The 22,194-nt window shown below is 40.7% G+C and overlaps 1 protein-coding gene and 1 non-coding gene across 4 annotated transcripts in view; one reads left to right on the top strand and one right to left on the bottom strand.

Annotated features, from left to right (window-relative positions):
* Positions 1 to 21,721, bottom strand: part of LOC126278314 (transcription factor AP-2-epsilon) — a 750,640-nt gene extending 728,919 nt beyond the window's left edge. For 2 of the 3 annotated variants that reach the window (XM_049978331.1, XM_049978332.1), the window contains exon 1: positions 21,540 to 21,721. Coding sequence is in view for 1 of the 3 variants with exons in the window: in XM_049978333.1 (XP_049834290.1) it covers positions 21,596 to 21,598 (3 nt within the window). In the remaining 2 variants the exon portion in view is untranslated. The remainder of the gene's footprint in view (positions 1 to 21,539) is intronic. The other variant, XM_049978333.1, reaches the window with a different exon arrangement.
* Trnas-cga (transfer RNA serine (anticodon CGA)) lies at positions 5,363 to 5,437 on the top strand. Its single transcript has one exon. It is a non-coding gene; the product is annotated as a tRNA-Ser (tRNA).
* Positions 21,722 to 22,194: the final 473 nt, after the last annotated feature.

Here is a 22,194-nt window from a genome sequence, read left to right as displayed (position 1 = left end):
ACTAAAACTAATTACTCTTCGTAACAATATGCAACAGAGACAGACGTACACAACCCGGGAGAGGACGTATAACGGAAAACATCGAGAAAACGGTATACGAACAAAAAAATAAGCATTTTACTGAAATGAAACGCAGTGCTTCGATGTGAAGTGTGATTGAAAATTATTTAAAACTGTTCGAAAAATTATATAAAAAGCGCTATTTCATGTTTTCAACTACATTTGTTAAAGTATTGGGAACAATACAAAATCATAGCCAAGTGTTGAAGAATTACGATACACTCGACAAGTTAAAAATATTCCTATTTTTCAAAAATGGTTCAAATGGCTCTGAGCACTATGCGACTTAACTTCTGAAGTCATCAGTCACCTAGAACTTAGAACTAATTAAACCTAACTAACCTAAGGACATCAAACACATTCATGCCCGAGGCAGGATTCGAACCAACGACCGTAGCGGTGGCTCGGCTCCAGACTGTAGCGCCTAGAACCGCACGGCCACTCCAGCCGGCTTTTCAAAAACAATAAAATCCTATTTCTTAAAGGAGAATCGTGGTTGTAAGCTTCTAAAGGAACTTAATTTACTGAAAAAGTAATAGATATATTGGCTTTAGAAAAGCTTTGAGATTGTACATTGTAATAATACGAGGGCATATTACAGAATCAGTAATAAGAAACCCAGATTGAAAATTAGACCACACACATAAAGATTATTCAAATGAATCTATTTATAATATATGCTGATAGGTCCTTCATGAGGTATTCATTAACTTTAGAGCAAATTGTCTACCGTGTATCCATTATTGGGATCATGATAGTAACAGCCTGTCTCTCATGTATCTGAGTGAGAAAATCCCACACACTACGACGGTACGCCCTAAAATCTTTTCGTGCTATAAACGTCACTGAATTACTTATACCACGATAAGAACAAAAACAAGGAAACAACTCTTCGATTCAATCATTTTTCAGAAAAACATAAGAAGATATTCGTCTAAAAACTGACCGAGCGAGATGGCGCAGTGTTTAGCATAGCGGATTCGCATTCGTGAGGACGACGTTAGAAACCCGCGTCCAGGCAAACGCCAAGATGGTTCCTCTGAAAGGGCGCTGCCGATTTCCTTCCTTGTCCTTGAACAATCGGTGCATGTGTTCCGTCTCTAATGACTTAGATGTCGATTCGACGTTAAACACTAATCTTCTTTTCTTCCTTCTAGTAAGGTACCTGAAACGTTTTATACCTTAATGAGCTGAATTCTGTGAAGGTAATGTTGAGTTTAGTCTACCCTTGCAAGTTGTGGATATACAGTATATAATATGACATGTCCTTCCTAAGAGTCATCATATGCATCTGCTCTGGTGTTTCGGCAGATATTTTCAATTTCGTGTTTGCATTGTGTAGTTAGAGTCAGCCCACACAAATACTGCTCATAACGTCTTTCAAGGGACGCTCAGCGTCGATTGAAAGTATTAGTTTCTTACCCAAAACAAATAAAAATCATTTTAAGGGGAATTTTCACTCCCATTCGATGATGTCGTCCTTAATTAGTCTAATGCGATATTCGTTTTCTCGATACGTATTAACAGGGACATTAGAATGCGAAGAATAGCCTATATGTGTCTCAGTGTGAAAACTAGATTCTACTCTTCATTCTCAGCATAAATATAGCCTCTCCGGAAAGTCCAAGATACATATTGGCGTATTATGATCTACGATGTTTATTCTCATACAACATAAGTACTGCTTCAAATCGTGCAAGACTTAGCTACATCTCACTTTTATTCACATCACTCATTATCCATGGAACACTTGGTTCTTCTGAATGTGCAAGACAATCATTAGCATACAGACGTCAACTGCGCCTTAATGTAAGCAGACGGTGTTTCCAGTAACATCTCTTAAACAATAGTCATAAAATTTCCTTAACACCACCAGCTTTCAAATCTTCACTAATCCCTAGAGAGAAAACCGAGTAATTTTGACTTTTTTCACATAGGGAAGTATTTCTTTTTATCAACTCTAAGCACTAAAATTTTGTATAAGGATTTTTTTTACGCCCTTTATATGATTTGTTCCACAAAAATTATACAGGTAAATAATTATGCGTTACTATATATTCTGTCAGTTACTTCGTAATAAATGAAGAGTGAATTAAGAGTAGTAATATATATTACTACACCACGAAAACAGCGAATATAATTAATTGTGACTGTCTCCTACCATCCACGTAATTCTGTAACTTCTTCGTCTACATGTTAACCTGCAAACCACTGTGAAGTGTATGGCACACTATCATGTTCTTTGTTACTTGGTCATTCAGCTACATTTATAATATATGACCAATTTCTAGAATTCTAAGTGAGGAACAATTACTAGATTATATCATAACCCACAAAACCAAACCTTTTACAAAAACACCCGAAGATACTGCTGTCTCAAGCATGCAGCCCTAAAGTGAGGAATACGCTCGATTTCAGCACATTGTTTAGGCATCCATCTGTTAACGATATGCAATAAAGCACTCCAGTAAAAGCGCCCCTACTAATGTTTCATTTGCCAATTGCATGAACGGATTGAAAATAAGTCTTCCTCTAAATTACGCAATGGTTTTTTATCAGAATTATCACAGCCAAACGCAGAGTGGGAAATGGCGAAATTGAGTATAAAACCGACCAGTGTAAGATCTAGAGAAAGATATTTAATTGCTTTAAAGTATTCACGGTAATTAAGAAACAATTAATTAGTAATCTGAGAGAAAATTTGAAATATTTTGTGAACAGATGCTGCAGCTGCGCATAAAACATTACGACGGTGTAATATTTAACAGTCAAAAACGCTTCCTTTGACTCAAGTAGTAAATTTCGAACATTTAGAGAACAGAAGGTGCTATGAAAGTAGACGAGGTGTCACATTCTTCACCTCCTCAATGCCTAGCCGTTTCGAGTGAATGAAATTGCATGATGTGATCTTTAACTGTCAAAATGGCTTCCTTCGAATCAGTTACTATATTCTGGCGCTAGAAAAGCCGCTGCGGTTTCAAAGAGATCGTGCCTTTTTAATGAAAGTTGAACATAAACAAATATTTTGGGGAAAAACGGATCAAATAATTTATGAAATGATTCGTCTAAAAGTAAGAAATAGAATAGAGCAGTGAAACGTTTGTTGCATTTTCGTTTGAATGACGCTCGGTATCATATACAGCATGGGAGATGTCGATTGAGAATTTGAAGTTCAGTGTTTAACTTATAGTCTTAGAAATTAAAGGAGTGCTAGAGGACATTTGCCAGTGAATTATGATGGTAGTGCAGTCTGCTGTTGTGTGGCCCTCGACATATTTCTGTCATCTACGCCAGCGGGTGGAAGGGAGTTCCAACAGTTTTTCAGTCTCAAAAAACCCTTCAAATATCAGGAAAGCGAATGAACATTCTCAGTCAGCACCAATTTTACTGTTCATGATTCCAATCATCGTTCAAAGGCGTGTCAAATATTTCTATAATCTATTTTATTTCTTACTTTTAGACAAATCACTTATCAAAAAAATTTGACCCCATCTTTGTGCAAAATATTTCTTGTATCAACACAATCAATAACACCTAGGAAAGTGGATCTGAAATTACAAGGGGCGTAATGCAGTACATTCTTTTTCTGAAAGCAGTTTAGTTTTATTCAGAATTCCGATGCATCGTACCACACCCCACTCTTTTGGCTACAAAAAGCCTGTTTCCCAGCATGATCGCCGTTGAACGCGGCTGTCTTATGGCACCTTACGTGGTGAAAATGTACAACCGCATGCCGCCACTCTATTGGTTGACATCGAAGCGAAAGGCTTGCTGCATCAGTAACCACCCGTTCGCCCCCGGTAGCTGAGTTGTCGCCGGCACGGTAGCTCAGCGTGTTCGGTCGGAGGGCTAGCTACCCTCTGTAGTAAAAAAAACTGAGTGAACGGATCAACGAAGAACCTGAAGGGGTGTCATGGGACGTCCACCCCGAACGAACACAACGAACAATTTAGAACGATATGAGATAAACAAAGATTAGAAAAAAAGAAAGTTGTCAGCGCGACAGAATGACGATCCTAAGGGCCCGGGTTCGGTTCCCGGCTGGGTCGGAGATTTTCTCCGCTCAGGGACTGGGTGTTGTGTTGTCCTAATCATCATCGTTTCATCCCCTTCGACGCGCATGTCGCCGAAGTGGCGTCAAATGGAAGGACTTGCACCCGGCGAACGGTCTACCCGACGGGAGGCCCTAGTCACACGAGATTTTCTTTCTTTTCTTTTTTTTTTTAAGTAACTTCCCCATCGTCAACGTACTGCTTCCGGCGGAGTACATCCTTCATTTGGCCCAACAGATGAATTCTGAAGGTGCGAGATCCGGCTGTAAGGTGGATGATGAAGAACAGTCAGTGAAGTTTTGTGATATCTTCTCAGGCGTGCAGGATTGTGTAAGGCCTTGCGTTGCAGTGGAGAAAAATCAAGTTCGTTTGCATTTTTGTGGCCACGGACAAGCTGTTTCCTGACGGCAGTAAAAGACACTTCAGAGTTTATTCTTACACTGTGAGGAAGGTCATCAAACAGGTTAGCCACTTCAGAGTCCCAGAAGACCGTCGATTTGACTTTACGGCTGATGGCGCGGCTTTGAACTTTTCCTTCGGAAGAGAGGTGGTGTGGCGCTGCTCCATGGACTGCCGTTTTGTTTCCGGTTCTAAGTAATGGTCCCTTTATTCATCGCCTGTGACGATGTTCGCCAAAAAATTGCCACGATCAATCTTGTAAGGCGCAAGCAATTCCTCACAGATGGTCCTTTGTTGCTCTTTACGGTCTGCTGTTAGGGGGCTAGGGCCCGGCGGGTACACACCTCTGAGTACTCCAATTGATGGACGAGTGTGTCAGGACTAGCAACAGAGATGTTCATTTGTACAGCGAGGTGTTTGTGATCCGTCGATCACATCGAATGAGAGTGTCCGCACGTTCCAACCCTGCAGGAGTCAGAACTGCGTGCGGGCGGCCAGCCGGCACGCGAAAGACCGGACATGTCTGCGCGAAACTTCCTGGCAGATTACAGCTGTGTGCCGGACCTGTGGTAGAGCACTTGCCTGCCAAAGGCAAAGGTCCTGAGTTCGAGTCTCGGTTCGGCACAGAGTTTTTATCTGCCAGGAAGTTTCATATCAGCGCACACTCCGCTGCAGAGTGAAAATCTCTTTCTGGAAACATCCCCCAGGCTGTGGTTAAGCCATGTCTCTGCTATATCCTTTCTTTCAGGAGTGCTAGTTCTGCAGGGTTCGCAGGAGAGCTTCTGTAAAGTTTAGAAGGTAGGAGACGAGATACTGGCAGAAGTGAAGCTGTGAGGACGGGGCATGAGTCGTGCTTGGGTAGCTCAGTTGGTAGAGCACTTGCCCTCGAAAGGCGAAGGTCCCGAGTTCGAGTCTCGGTCCGGCACACGGTTTTAATCTACCAGGATGTTTCATATCAGCGCACACTCCGCTGCAGAGTGAAAATCTCATTCAAGTATGCGCGACTTTGTTGCAGTGATGACAGACGCCTCGCCCAACGACTCACCGTGCTTTTGTTCGTTACCAGATCTCCGTAGACACACTGCAAGAGCTTTGAATATCTGGATGCTCTGGTTTCCCGAAAGCTCTTTGCCTGAAACAAACCTCCATTTCAAGTACCATTTTGAACACTTCATGACAGTACAGCTGCTGAAGCTGGAATATACCACGATATCGCCAAACAAATACCTTAATTTTTCAACCGAAACTGGCCGAGAAAAACAATGTGTTGCACTTCTAAGTGAACGCCTCTCGTATGTATTATTCGACTTCAAGCTTTGTTTGCGACGCAAAATTGTTAGACGTTTTAGTTCAGCCGCCACAGAGTCTGTAACTAGTATAAAGGTAGATGCTGACTAGAATGGGAGAGCTACCTGTGGGAAGGCGACGCGAGAGCAGCGCCGGTACAGGCTAGTGCAGCCGAGTGACGGCCCCCGGGGCGGTCGGCGCGCGGGCGTGCGTGTGAGCGGCTGGCTGCGGCGTGCGTGCTGCGTGCGGCCGGCCACGCGTGCTGATGCGTGCGCGCCGCCTGCACGCCCCGCGGCGCGCTCAGCGCACGCGTCGCCGCACACAGGGCAGAGGGCGCCGCTTCGAGTCCCGGCCGGCCCTGCGCACCGAGGACGACCGCCCGGGGCGGCTGCGCTAACGCTCTGTTCTCGCCCCAAAATACCTGCTCTTCACGAGCCATCGGGCAGCGTCACGAGTCTCCAAATTTCAACCACGAGAGCGGATTCACATTCCAACGTATCTGTGACGGCTTGTGATCACAAATGCGTATTGAAACTCGATCGCCAGTCGCTAAATTTTACTTATTAGGCGCAGTGGGTTTAGAGAGCTTAGCTCCACCTTCAGAATATAATTTCCACTGGTAAAAGAAAGGGAGACTAAAGTGCGCATCATTTATGACGGCGGCCGAGTTTAGGTTCGTTCTTCGCATCTGACGTCACAAAACACAGTCAGCCAATGAACAGAGAACGACGTTGCCAGAGCTCGACTGCAGTAGAGAGCACGGACGAGTGTCTTCAGTTTTAGAAACGTTCAGTCAGAAATAAAGTAACTGAACGAAAGCAATGTCTTGATAGCAGAATTTCTTTTAGAGAAATTTTGGAAAAAGCATTCTTTATACCAGTTGCTTCATATTCTATTAATTAATTGAACCAAACAAGAAATAAGCCTCCTAATTCAGGCGATAGGAAGGAAAGGTGTTTGCATCATTCTCACTAACCACTTTTTCGCAACAAAGAACGAGCGAGGTGGCGCAGTGGTTAGCACACTGGACTCGAATTCGTCCGGCCATTCTGATTTAGGTTTTCCGTGATTTCCCTAAATCGCTCCAGGCAAATGCCGGATGGTTCCTTTGAAAAGGCACGGCCGACTTCCTTCTCCGTCCTTCCCTAATCCGATGCGACCGATGACCTCGCTGTCTGGTCTCTTCTCCCAAAGAATCCAAAAAAATCCGCAATAAAGAACAGTGGTAATTGTTTATTTCCTATTGTACTTCGCCGAAATGTGAGTAATTCACACCAACAGTGTTTGTCGGTATTTTGCGTCCTAGTTTAAAGTCCTCCAGGAAGAGTATTTAATGACGAACTGCGTTAGCGTTATGTTTAAAGTGTTTGGCTGCTAAGCGAAACGTTCCGAGTTCAAACCTTGATCAGTGCTTAACATTTTCTTTATTTAAAAACTATATCGAAGTGTCTTACTTCACCAATTTTATTCGTTTGAATGTAATTATTTTGAAATTTCTAGTGGGAACTGAAATGATCCACACAGAAAGTATAGGCTATGGATTTTTACCTCTGCAAACTCTTCAAAATTTCGTGCAGTGGTTTACTACATTTAATGCTGCACAATAACTGCGTTGAACATCGAAACAAAATTAAGTCATTTATGGGGGGAAGGTATCAGTGAAGAAGATGTGTAAAAATCAAATTTTTGGGCCAAATAGGTTTTGTGAAATCTAATGATAAGTGTGTCAGAGCAGTCGGAACACCAGGTGTCTGCACAGGCGAGCATTGCAGTGATGACAAAATCGCGCACAGAGCGGAATGCGAGGAGCACGTCTCTGTTGCAGCTCAAGGGTTAATGCGGCCGTGGTGGCTTTACTTCATAAACTGCGCGCTCCCCCCTAAACGTAAGTCTGCGAAATATACTATGGCGCTGCTTCTCTTGGCGCGTACAACTGGCAACGCACCAATCTCTCGCGTCTGGGCGGGCATGCACGAACCGCCAAGATAAAGGAATTGAACTATAGATACGGTAAACTCGCTTGTCAGCCGCTAAACTTTATTTATCAGAGACGATGAGCTTCGTCGGCTTAGCTTCATCTTCAGGATATAGTTTCTACTGGTTAAAAAAGGGGAGACTAGATAAGGTACATCTACACCTACATGATTACTCTGCAATTCATATTTAAGTGCTTTGCAGAGGGTTCATCGAACCACAATCATACTATCTCTCTACCATTCCACTCCTGAACAGCGCACGGGGAAAACGAACACCTAAACCTGTCTGTTCGAGCTCTGATTTCTCTTATTGTATTTCGATGATCATTCCTGCCTATGTAGGTGGGGGTCAACAAAACATTTTCGCGTTCGGAAGAGAAAGTTGGTGACTGAAATTTCGTAAATAGATCTCGCCGCGACGAAAAACGTTTTTGCTGTAATGACTTCCATCCCAATTCGCGTATCATATCTGCCACACTCTCTCCCCTATTACGTGATAATACAAAACGAGCTGCCCTTTTTTGCACCCTTTCGATATCCTCCGTCAATCCCACCTGGTAAGGATCCCACACCGAGTAGCAATATTCTAACAGAGGACGAACGAGTGTAGTGTAAGCTGTCTCTTTAGTGGACTTGTTGCATCTTCTAAGTGTCCTGCCAATGAAACACAACCTTTGGCTCGCCTTCCCCACAATATTATCTATGTGGTCTTTCCAACTGAAGTTATTCGTAATTTTAACACCCAGGTACTTAGTTGAATTGACAGCCATGAGAATTGTACCATTTATCGAGTAATCGAATTTCAACGGATTTCTTGTGGAACGCATGTGGATCATCTCACACTTTTCGTTATTTAGCGTCAACTGCCACGTGCCACACCATACAGCAATCTTTTCTAAATCACTTTGCAACTGATACTGGTCTTCGGATGACCTTACTAGATGGTATATTACAGCATCATCTGCGAACAACCTAAGAGAACTGCTCAGATTGTCACCCAGGTCACTTAAATAGATCAGGAACAGCAGAGGTCCCGGGACGCTTCCCAGGGGAACACCTGATATCACTTCAGTTTTACTCGATGATTTGCCGTCTATTACTACGAACTGCGACCTTCCTGACAGGAACACACAATAATTGGTGTATCAATACAGGCGACATGTCACCCTAAAAGTTGGCATTTGCATACGTGGCAGGGTGAGTGGGATGTAACTGGCAAGGGACATAGACTGTACGACTTTCTTCCTGGCATAGGTGAGTGGTTGAGAACGCAGCACACCGATCCCATCCGCGGTGTTACATTTACTAACTAAACATGTGTCTTATCCCACGCACTTAAATCGCATGACTCTGAGATAGACACCTAATGCACATGCCGGGAAGAAGGTTCCCCACAATGCACTGTCTTTTTCTGATGACAATAAACGAATAAGACATACACTACACTTAAACTACCCAGAAACAGAAATGCACAGCGACAAGAGACCAGGAACAACGGGCGGAATTAAATGCATTAAAAGACAGAATTTCAGACAAAAACATATGAAGAGTACCTTCGGACACGACAAAACAGACACGCCTATACACAACGTAACAATAGTCTCCAGAGGGTGGACAGGGACACTCACAGTGAGAGCGAAAACAGTGACACTGAAGAGAAACAGGAGAAGGAGGAGGACGAAGACGAGATGTGACAGTATATGAGACACCTAGAATTATGAATCAGACATAGCATGCCAAAATGCACGGACAAGTTGTACGTATCAGTCAAATAATAGTGAAGGATTTCGAATACTGGAGTAAATGTCCACTCCCTTTAGCTGACTGGTGCCGGCACGGCAACTCAGCGTGTTCGGTCAGAGGGTTAGCTGCCCTCTCTCTCTCTCTCTCTCTCTCTCTCTCTCTCTCTCTCTCTAAAACGGGTGTCTTGTGACGTCCGCACCGAGCATATAGAACGAACGAAAACGAACAAAATGAGATAATAAATATATACATAGGGACTTTAGAAACGAAGTAACACAGCTCGTCTCACGCTACAAGTATTACGCCAAAAGAGAAGCGCTTTATCACAAGATACTACTCGTGCAAGTTCTGGATCTCCTGCAGACAGTGTTCTGTTGCAGTAGGAAGACAGTTGCATCACATTGTTGGTGTGAAATTCTTCGGCAACTGGAAACTTACTCCACAGCTGAAGTACGTGGTACAGTACGGTTCCTGCGGCCAAAATGTATAAAGGGCTCACAGATTCACCGCGAATTTCTGGCGGTACACCGACCAAACACAATGTCGCATCCAATGGTAGTTTAATAGTGTCAACAATTTGACGAAGGCAATGCACGGTTGAGTGATGGTGGTCGGGAAGGAATGTTGATCTTGCACCATACTACTTCCACCTTATTGGCAATCTGAAAGAATATCTGTGTAGAAAGAAACTTTCCAACGATGGGTATGTTCACTCAGCGGTTCTCGAATTGTTCCGTGTGCAAGGAGTGGATTTCTGTCGTCGAGAAATTGAATGATTGGTAGAACATTAAGACCGTTGTTTACAGAGAATTGGTGAGTACGTTACAAAATAGTTTCATCTATCTGTGTCACACTGAAGTACACTGCAGCATCCAGTAGAAGTTACGTGGCCTGCCATAATAATAATTAATCTATTTTTGAAGTTCCCTCACAATATGGAGGGCGAGCTCGAAGAAAAGAAAGGCGCTGCGATGTGACAGTGTTTCAGTAGAAATTATAAAGACAGGAGGAAAATAAACCACTTCTAAACATAGCTTATGCAACATATTTAAAGTAATGTATTAAGATTGCAAGATACGAACGCTCTGCCGTTCTTTGATCACCAAATACCTGCTCTTCATGAACCATCATGCATCGTTATTTCTTAAAATTTCATCAACAAGAGCACATCCACATTGAACCACATTTGTAGCGGCCTGTGCTCCCGCAAGTTTATTAAAACTCTTCCACTCGCTAAATTTTCTAATAATCACACTCCGTTTCGAGGGCTCAGCTCCATCTTCAGAATATAATTTCGGATTCTGTCTCGTTGTTACTTGGCTCACAACTATAATGAAGGTATTATTCCGTAATAATATTCGTCTAGTGCTGAATTGATTCCAATGTTTACGAAAATGACCCTGAAAGAAGCATAACCGTTTCCACAATTTTGTTTTCGTGTTTGGAATCCTTATCAGCTAGGGGTGTCAAAAATATAAGGGATTTACAGACGTGCTCCAAAGACTCTATTGTGATAGGCCTATATCGTCATACGAAGGTGTCACAGAAATACAAGTGGAATTTAAATGGGGATCCTTCCAAGAAAGGAGACGCACTTCTCGCAAAAGTGAGTAAGTTTAGAGAACTTACTGTATATTCGAATAATGTCTCACGTTGGATTCAGAGAAATAAGATAAGGCAGATTAGGCAGCGTACTCAGACCCATAATCTTTTTCTCTCACCCAATACGGCTATGGAATACGAAATAAAATCTATAATATTGTCACGGGGTACCCTCTGCCGTGCAATGCACTGTCGCTCGAGGTATATATATTTACATGTAGATGTAGACCTATTTCCTAGACGTTTTGGTGAAGTGGGTATAATCGAAAAATGCAAATTTCTCAACATAGCTTTTGCAAAATGTACGTTCAAAGCAAATCGTAGGGCTACCAAGTTAAGACCCTGCTGTGGTAGCAAAATTCTACTCTTCGCAACCAAATTTGAGCTAGAATAGTTTGTGTGCTTGAATGCTTATTAAACTCCTGCCAGTCGCTAAATTTTATATTAATTAATCTCAGTACGTTCCACAGCTCGATCATCAGAAGATAATTTTGAATTTTAGCTCGTCGATACGTAGCTCAAAAGCTTCGTCGTCAGAAACATCCTTGCGCAAAACTGTACATTGCTTGAAAGTAAATGTAAGCAGGTAATATGTTAATAAAAGAAATTCGCTTTCACTTCCCTTGTAACCTCGTCCACTTCTTAAAACTGAGGTGAACGGTAGGAAAGCTATTGCAAATGGAACTTGGGAAGTTCACAGAATAACCTGTGCGACTCACACAACGAAAAACCACGTAAACGACGCCCGCGCGAGGACCGATTAAACACGCTCTTATATACTGTTGAAAGTGGCAGCATTTACTGTAACGCTGTGCATCAATTTATCTGCTTCAGTTGAAATATCTAATGAAGCAGAAAATGCTTTATTTTCGAGACACACAATTCTCTACGGGTGCGAAACGTGGCCAACTGGGGAACACAGAAATGACACGGTTAGGGGCTTTTGAAATTTGGTATTACAGGATACTGTTGAAGACCAGATTGATTAATGGAGTAAGAAACCAAGCCTTCTTGAAACGAGAATAATTTCTAGTAGTGTGCATAAGGAATCGAAGAGCTACAGTACATGGGAACCCATTAAGACGAGTAATTTCTTAAAACTTGTAGTTGTAAGGTTGAGATATCTGTCTGTTTCCCCAAGGTTATAAAAGCTGATGTATCTGGCAATTGTTTGACGTGGAAAGGCTTTCCAAGGTGAAAACCGGCAACTACTGATGTACTAATTAATTTCAATTTTATACAAAATATTTACAGCCACGGCGGAACAATGGATACAGTTTTTTAACAAGTTCCTAGTGGCTGTAAGGAGGTCGATTCAGTAGTTAGTAGGGTATCGATGTTAATGTCGATCATTGGGGTGCACAGTTTTGTATAGTTCTTAAGGCCAGCGTAAAAGAATTCGTGGGACGCATAGGTCTCTGGCTTCCCAACAGTAAGTCTACACAAGGAGAGAAATTAAAATATTTAATTACTTTATCCGTCTAACACCTTTTATGAGTTCGGCGAAAACTGAAGAAGTGAAATAATCGTTGAAGGCCACACTGAAAGCCGAGGAGATAGTTCTAATTTGAAAATGAGGTGATGCCTTACACACGGAATATTTGTATTATTCGGGGACAAGAAGTTGGCCGATCCAACAGGTGTAAGAAATGAATCGGAAATGTTTGTTAATTCACTTATTGTGCATTTATATTCATATAACGTTATCCGTTGTTTAGCACATACGGAAAGGTTCCCTGTTACTGACACGGTTCGCTTGCTTCCTTATTTGTTGCTAACGAGGGTTAAATGAAAATGATCGTATGAAGCAGACTGTGATTTTCGTTTCATGGATCATATGAGGAAGAATGCGACTTACGTTTCTCTTATGTACATACTGACTGAGAAGCTGTTGAATGTACCGGAAAGAAATATCTTCAAACGTCTTTGTTTTGTGCGAAAGAACGGGGTTATTTTATAAGCACATACAAATGCCACTAAATCTGTTACAATAATAAATGCTATGGAAGAAAAGTTACAAATAACAGGATACGAATTTCTTTTCATTTTCTTTTGAAATGGTATATAGCCAAACAAAGCCCACACTAAAATAAAACAAGAAAAAAATGCATACAGTTCTTTCTGGGAACTGGTTACGTACAGTGTGATGTGTCTTTCAACCAAATACGGATAATTTCTATCTAAAGTTCGATAAATGACACGCTATAGAGTGTTAAATGAGTAAAATATGTAGTGTTGAACGCCGAATTAACCTTAACTCTGATTTCTTTGTAGTGCTTTCAGTGACAGTAACGTAAGGTAAGCCAAAGGGCGAAGAAAGAAAATAGAAACGGACAAATGCAATCTGGAAGTACATGAAAAATTAAAGTCATGTGAGTCATAAAGTGAGCATACGCACGGTAACCAATGCCAATGGTCTTCACATAATCGAAATTTTCCACAGTTCAGCCACTGCTGGTAGTACAGCAAACAACAGGTAGTTTCACACAACTACATACATACTCTAAAAGCCACCGTACTCTGTGGTGGAGGTCCAAAGTACTGTATACACAGTAAAAAATATCTAATTGTGAAAATCAGTACTGAGTCTATGAGTATTTCACGTTCTTGGAGAGAAAAAGCTTGAAAATGGGAATGAGAGTTAAAAATATATGCAACTGTAAAAAACAAATATTATAAAGATATTAAAGAGTAATTTTAACGTATACTTGTTTGTAATATTAACACGATACGTACGAAGTGACATTTTCATTATTGTGTCTTTTTAAGTGGTGTGTTGCATATGTTTCAAATAATTACATCTTTTTAATTTAAGTTCTAACACAAAAATCACATTTCAACTGCACACAAAGCAAACTGTGTAAATTTTATCAATATAGACACACGATGCGACTTTTTTACATTCTTCTCATTTCGTGAGTTGTGTTTTGCATGCGTGAGTTTCAAGTAACTACAGTTTTTTTTAGTCGCAATACAAGAAACTCATTTCAACTGCGTAGGTAGAAATTTGTGTAAATTTTATGATTTTAGATGCAAAATGGAAGTCATTACAATAATTATCACGAATCCATTTGAATATATCATTTTTATATTACAGCAAACATCTCTGCGGCGTTTGGAAATGGTTATAGAGGTCCGATATGTATTCAGTAGCGCAAATAGATTTTTTTTTTGAATTACCCTCCATTTAGCCTTTTACATTTTCCCCACAAGGAGTATGATTATGGGAGCAAATTTATTTCACGACTCCAAGTTGTTCCAGCTACGTAACAGGTGAACTCTTCCGCTTTAAAAGTGACACGCATGGAAGAAAATACTTAGAAAATCCCCTAAGGAGTCCAGTGGTGGAAGATGTACTGAAGTTACTTCCTCGCTGTGAAAATTTCTAGTGCAACCAAAGCACTCAAAACAACGCTTGTGGTTTTCTTATACAAGAAGATGTGTTGTCGTCGGTTGAAACGTATCAGTGATATTGCGTTCCTCTTGTGAGATCCGCAAGTAATGAAAGGTGAGTAGAATTTAGTTCCTATTGGGATTAAAAACAATGTCGTTGGATCTTTCACTAACAGCGAAACTCCGGAAATGACTCCATGGCGCATACGTTATTGTCCTCAAACGAATTTTGTGTTGATTATCCTGCACAGCAATACTTGTGCAGCAACGGAAGTGTCACAAAGAGCTAGGGTTTATTTACGAAATAACGCGGCGGATGAAAGCTTCTCATTGTTGCTCGTAAGAATAAAATTTGTATTTCAGAAATTCGCCTGCAACTTCGCAGACAAATGGTGTATTGAAAACTACAAAATTGCAATATATTCTGATAACTTAGGAACCTACTTACCTTAGAATGGAAACGCTATTTTCACAATCATATCACAAGGCGTGAAGAGAAATTTAGAATGAGTTCAGAGTTTACATGCAGGTAATAACAGTAATATGGAAACAATGATCAAATCTGTTTTAGGAAAATTTAAGTATGTGCAAACTTTAAAAAAGGTTGTAAAAAAACCTTGTACACTAATTAGCGAACCACTGACAGGAACTAAAATATTGTTTTACGCATAAATTTTTATAAAAGCCCTTGCTGACTTTTCGTATACCATTAGGCTACTACGTGTGTATTGTCGACTATTTTCATCAATGAATACAAATATGAGCAACTTGTGTTTAGTTTCACAGTAACACACTCAAGAATTTTTTTAATTTTTTTATAGTAACATTGCCTCTTTATTGGGGGGTAGATATCGTCTCTGGAAATGCATACGAATCGCGTCAGCTAAGAGTAACGAAGAAAATAATACCATAACACAATTATAACTACCGTACACTTCACATTGGTTAATAAGAACGACTAATGTACGAGATAATCTGCTTTCGTGAAACATTTCAGTTTTAGACTATCGTTTCAATTTGTGCAGTCATGTGGATGACTTATTTGCATCTTGTTAAAGTCACAGAAAGGGGATGAGTGGAGCGCGTTGTATTCTACTGTTACTGACTTAAGTGTTAGATCTACTTGTGTAGTTTAACACGAGAACCGCCTGAATATGAGGTAGAAGACGGGCCAGTCTCGCATCGAATCAACGAACCTGATTAACGAATATTTATCCACACTGCAGGCTGGTGTTTTCTTTACCGATCTGGAAGTGTCAAGCACTGATTTTCTTCAGAAAAGCGTCGGAAATCAGCCGTTAAGGTACAAAAACACACTCGTTCAAAATTTACTCTATACAAACCGTAGGCTTTCAGGATAACCCTTTATATCTTACAACACTAAAGTCGCATTGTAACCAAAGAAATATCGAAGATCCCAGAAATGTAGTGACGGTAAATCTACGACAGCAGAGTGGCAATGTCTTGAGGTACCAATAAAAGGGAGGGAATTACTGGGCAGAAATAGATAGTGAATAGACATATTTTGTGTTTAATATAAAACAAAATCAAACGATTGAAGTCAACGTGTCTCCATTTGGTTTGCAATACATACTGCAGTCATAATCATATAAAATCACTCCTCTTCATCACATACGTCGGTTTACATTGTCTCCCCTTTAATGTAAAACGTAAATGTTATCGCACTGACGAAGACCCTTGCGTATCACCTACAGCATATTTTGTTCGACATTTGCCACACCCATCCAACCACCCACCAACTGACACCCACCCACACCAACTCGCCAACCCCCCCCCCCCCTCCCCTTCATCCACCCCTTCCCCATCCTCCCCACACACAGCGTGTGTGTGTGTGTGTGTGTGTGTCTGTCTGTGTGTGTGTGTGTGTGTGTGTGTGTGTGAGAGAGAGAGAGAGAGAGAGAGAGAGAGAGAGAGAGAGAGAGAAGAATTTTACTTAAAGTGAATTCATCAGCGCAGGCAAATTAATATATTGTATTGTTATTACTATTCTTTACATCTACATGCATACTCTGAAAAGTACCGTAAAGCGTCAGACACAGGCTACTTAGCATGGTACCAAATATAAAGATTTCCACCCGTTCCAGTCACACTGAGGGCACGGAGAATGACTGCTGTAATTATTTCGATTTTGTCTTCACCGCTTTTATGGGCGCGATACGAAGTTGCACATCGTCGAGTCTTTGTATGTTTCATTAAGCGATCACCTTTGTGTTGCAAGGATATCCCTTAATTGCGTTTCATAGCTTTCCCACCTCTTTTTTTCATAGCATTTGATACTTGGCCAGTATTTCAATGCGTGCTCTACCCTCTGCCCCTTCCCGGTAGCTGTATTGCTACACAAATTGGCATGTCTTTAAAGCTACTTTGCTGTCATACACACACATAACACGTAATATGGTGACATTGCTAAAACTGTACTCTGCAAAGGTCTATGTAAGCTTTCTGATAAACAAACGTGTCGCCTTAATTAAACACTATATGATACATTAGACCAGTTGTCGTCCGAAGACGGAACGTACGTAGGATAGGAACTCTAAAAGAATTCAGCGAAAACACACACGACATTGGTAAAGCAGTTTTCTAACGTAATGCTCCGTCTTGATCCCTGTTAAAAAATTTTACGAACTTTGACTTCAGCCGTAACAAGAATGAGCGTTAAAAGAACGCCGATAGAACGCGTGTCGGCAAATACACAGTATTTATGCAAATTTGACAAGATGTATAGGGTGAAAACAGTAACTATTTACTATGTATCACTATGGTGTAGTGGAAGTGGAGACGAACGACTTCATATAGGACACTTGCGGTATATCAAGACAGCAAGCAGCCTCAAATTGGCCTACAAAAGCCGCCTAAGTAGGAAAGCATGCACGTCGCGCAAGATTTTCAATATCCTCTCGTTTTCTTACGCCACCAGGTTAGTTGGCTCTTTCGTTAACATTATTAATTTAAAGTTTCCCCTGAATGTAATGAGAAAAAAATTCTTTAAATGATATGCAAAAACAAATTACGTTTGCAGTTCGATCTAACAATAAGCTTAACCATTACAAGAAAAGTAATTCCGTAATACGATGGCCACGTGAAAAAAAAAATTAATTTAATTTTATACTATTAGAACTGGAAATATTTTGAGGCAAAGTTTATTCAAAGGTCAAATTTACTTTTTGTAAGTACAAGAACAAGGGGTTTTCAATATTCAAGGACGATATTAACCAAAATCTCTCGCGGCGGGAGTGTACCGTAACGTACATGGATTTTGTAGGACCATTTGAGGGTCTTTCTCGGCTGGATGAACCACAAGAATCTCGTACAATCTGTAGATCTCAACTTGGCCTTTGCGACTGTGTTACGCTGTATCTTTTGAAGCAGATTTTGAAAAAAAGTAAAAATAAATTATCAAAGTGGATAATTATCTAATGATAATGATTGCGGACTAGTACTATAATTTCATGTCACTTTAAGTTTTGGTTAAGTGACAACAAGCAGCAGTTAAGTACTTGAAAAAATGCATTATTAACCACGAGATGTTTATTATAGACCTATATGTTTCGGTCATCACAGGACGTAAGGTGAAAATAGGACAGGTAAAAGCATATTCCACGACCCTTTTAGGTTCATACAATATCTGTTACGTCATTTATTGATATCAGTATTTCAGCTTGATATCACACATAGCTGCTAATTGACTTACGGGAAAATTACTGCAGCCAGCACGCGATGGCTAGACAAATTGTCTTTCGGTCGTTGTTTTCGTGTGACTACCGTTTTATGTAACAAACTTATTTTCACCATTTTATCCTTCTTCAGCAACTGTAGTTGTGTTTATTGAAATAATCAGCAACTAGCTGTACAAAAGAAATTTTATTTCCTGAACCGGTTTCAGACACTTAATGCCTTTATTCAGAAGGTTAATGAAATAAAATTCTCTATATGATGTAGCTGCTGATCATGTCAATAAAAGAAAACTTACTTTCCATGTAGAAGGTAGGATTTACCTTCCTGTTCTCGGCGCGTACTTCTGAATTAAGAACACAATCACTAGTAACTGGAAAACCACAATGTATTTAGAAGGAACGTTTATTTATGATCGTCTACTAGTTACTAGACAGGTCCTAGACTATTTGTGGTAAATATCTCAGTGTTTTAGATTTATCGGAGAGTCTATTATTAGAAGTAGATTTGTAGCCTCCTTAACATTCTTTCATTATTATTATTTTACAAATGAATTAAACATAAGTAACGGGGCACCTTTCGCAGAAAAACCCACGATGCAGGCAAATGCGTTGTGTGAGAAAACATTCTACAAAGCATTATCGGTGCACAGACAAGTTATCTGGTTTACTGTAGATGGATTCCAATTAAACTCGTCCAGCTCTCATTTCGCTATGTGCCACTATTCTTACACTGTCATAGTGGTAGATCTGTTTCTCATGAGATATGTAGCTGTGAAACATGCACTTCATTAAAAGGAACAGTTGCATCTGATTAGTTCTCCATTGCTGAGTTAGCGCATAAATTTTCAAGACGCGCCTACGAGAACTGAAGAGTGTAAATTCACATTTTGAAGCTCAAACTAAAGATTTTACTTCAGACAAACCATCTTTATTTGTTGCGGTGATGCAACATTAGTTTCAACTTACTAATATTAAGACTAATTAGAAAATACCATTCTCGAACCATCTCATGCAAATTGCTGGATGTTTCGTAACAATGGTCCATGATCATCAAGTACCCGTCATTAACAACATGAGTAAATATTTTATAAAAACAGTAATTGTACATATTGGATACATAATCATCGATTCATGCGTAACAAAGAGAGGAAGGATCTTCCGATTGACGTCATGAAGAACAAGTGACGATAAAGTTAACTCTTACTTCTAATGCCGTTCTTAGTGGTTCGATGTATGAAAATCTGGACTGTTTTCTAAGCACTTACCACGTTACTCTTGACAGTAAAAAGTCTTAACACATGTACCATCCGTCACATCATTAAAGTCACCATTTTAAGTACATTCAGAATACCATAACAGCTTTTTGCTCTTGAAAGTAATTACCAGAGATTCAATAAAGTTTCATTTGCTCTTAACCACAGGAGAAATATATGATTAGGCATACAAACATGCAAGTCTGGTTCAACTAAACGAAATGCAGCTATAAATATGCGTATCGCCAAGGAAGATAACGTAAAAGAGAGCGAAAAAATCATAGCTTACCTAAAATATAAAAATAGTTTTAGGTGCCGTTTAGTACGACCATTTGACACGTAATATTAATATTTTATTAGTGTAATCATTAAAACTCATTTAATGTAGTGAAATGTTCCTAAGTTGTGTGTCAACATTGTAGCAACCGTAATGAAGAAACATACAGCAAAACAGACAATAAAAATAATATCAGTCTCTCACGTTAGGTCGATGCACTAAGTACATCCTTGATTTAAGAGTGGAAGAGGTCAGTTTTCTGGAGAGAAAGATACGTAACGTCATAGTAACTCTATCACTGCGAGAATATCTATACAACACCAGTTGATGATGACATAGAAGAAAACACCAGCCAGCTATTGTTAACAGTACTATTTATTTACACAAACAGCACCTTTACCAGGTTCGTCTCCAGACGGCTGTTCAAGTTTAGATTACATTTTTTGTCGTTTACATAAGTTGTCGGCTGTGTTTCTCCTTATGGCGAAAGACCCTTAGGACAGTAATGCCCTATAGCAAGGAACGATATGGGAAACGGCCTATTTAACTCTACCTGTACCTGATAACGAATGAAAATAATGTAAACAGACTTGCAAGGTAGAAATGGATTAGTTTGAAGTTACTTGCGTTGAAATACTGCGATATTATATTACACTGTTGACTTCCTGTGTTCACGAAACAGTAAAAAAGAACATGAAAAATACATAAAGAACTTTTAGGTATATAAATATGCACATATTGACACACACACACACACAACCATCGAATTGTTTATGCACCCACGTAACATATTTGGTCAAAAGGGGGATAAGTAAATGTAATCTAAATGTGAATAGCAGTCTGAAGATGAACCTGACGGTTCGAAACCGCTAACGTCGCTGTTTATGTAAATAAATAACATTATTAACAGTGGCTGTCTTTTTTGTAAGAATCAACTTTTGTGTTCAGACACAGCCGTGGATTCAAAATTTTGTTTTTGAGCAAAATAGCATAGCTACGGGGTGTTTACGTAAGATCATGCAAAAATGTAACAGACATACAGAATGCTCCACTGAACAATTTGAAGCAGGGAACATGGGGTCGGAGAAGACAGCTTAAGGAGATATGGAAGTAAAGTTGTCTGCTGCTTTGTCTAGCATTACTGTTTTCCATCTCATTTAGGACTAAAATGCCTAGAAGTCTACACGTAGTGTGCTGTTTATTTACATACACATTTTTTTTTTTAATTTCCTGCAAGGAAAGAAGGAATTGCCAGAACTGTAGGTGACTGTGATGTGATTCTAAACACACCAGAGATATTTGTCAGGGTGCGTCAGAACCTTGTTCGCCGATGTCATGCTTGCATCGAGGTTCATGGCAGTCAGTTTCAGAACATTTTGTAAGATCCAGCACAGATGGTACATTCACTGTGTCAGTAATGGTATCTGCATTTAACTGTAACTAAGGTAAATAAAAGAGAACACAGTAATGTGATTTTATTACTATTACCTTCTTAAGCTGGCTTCTACGACCCCAGGTTCCCTACTTCAAACAGTTCAATGGATTTTCCTCTATGTCTTGTTAAATTTTTGCACTCTCTTAAGGAAACACCATTTAGGTAAGCGATCATTTTGACGATATTGTTATCGTAGTGGGGGAACTTATGTTTTTAAAACGCAAACGGGGGTACAAGGGATTTTAAACAGAGAGACAGATCAGCTGGTGCACCTGTACGTTTAAAGCAATGAGTAACACACAAACCAAAAACATCACTACTGGAAAGGCAATCTAGCAAAGTGAAAGCTAATATCAGGGTCCCTTACGTTCTACGAGTCGGAATGGCCTTGATGTCATGCGAGGAAACGGCCGTCGTGTTTACCATTGAGCCGAGGGTGCGGGCGTAGAAGTGCCGGTGGGCGTCCGTGTTGTCGTCGTCAGCGAACACGTGGCGTCATAGCGGCCCGCGGGCGACAGTAGTCCACTTCCTCCTGATCCCCTCTCCTCCTCCTCCTCCTCCTCCTCCTCTCGTTCGCGGCGTCGCCTCGTCTGTCCGTTCGCAACACACACTCGCACTGCCTCGTGTCCGCGTCTGTAAAACTACCGGCGCCGCTTCTCACAGGCTACGGGCTGTTTCACCTCCGGGGGGTGTTCTGTCACCAGTTCACGATGAATGATGACGGCTCGAGCCGAGAGCTTTTTTTTTCCTTCCCCCACCTTGCGTCACTGAATGTCGGTGTCAGACGTCCTGCACACGCGGATTTTTGGTCTGTTTTGTTACCGAAGGCTACACACACACGCAGGCACACACACTCGCACAGGGAGCACAGATGCGAGTTGTCCAAATACCGCGAGCGGAGATCACAATCGTCGATACACCTGTTGGTTGCTTGTAATATCTCCTTCGCCCGGAGTCGGGAGATCAGTCCTGCCACCGGCGGGCAGCGGAACACCGCACGACGTGGAAAAGTGAAAAAAGAA

Source organism: Schistocerca gregaria, chromosome 6, assembly GCF_023897955.1.
Source record: "Schistocerca gregaria isolate iqSchGreg1 chromosome 6, iqSchGreg1.2, whole genome shotgun sequence".
In the NCBI taxonomy this organism is placed as follows: Eukaryota; Metazoa; Arthropoda; class Insecta; order Orthoptera; family Acrididae; genus Schistocerca; species Schistocerca gregaria.
The sequence above is the reverse complement of the archived record's forward strand: the minus strand, read 5'-3'. Positions and strand labels throughout refer to the sequence as shown.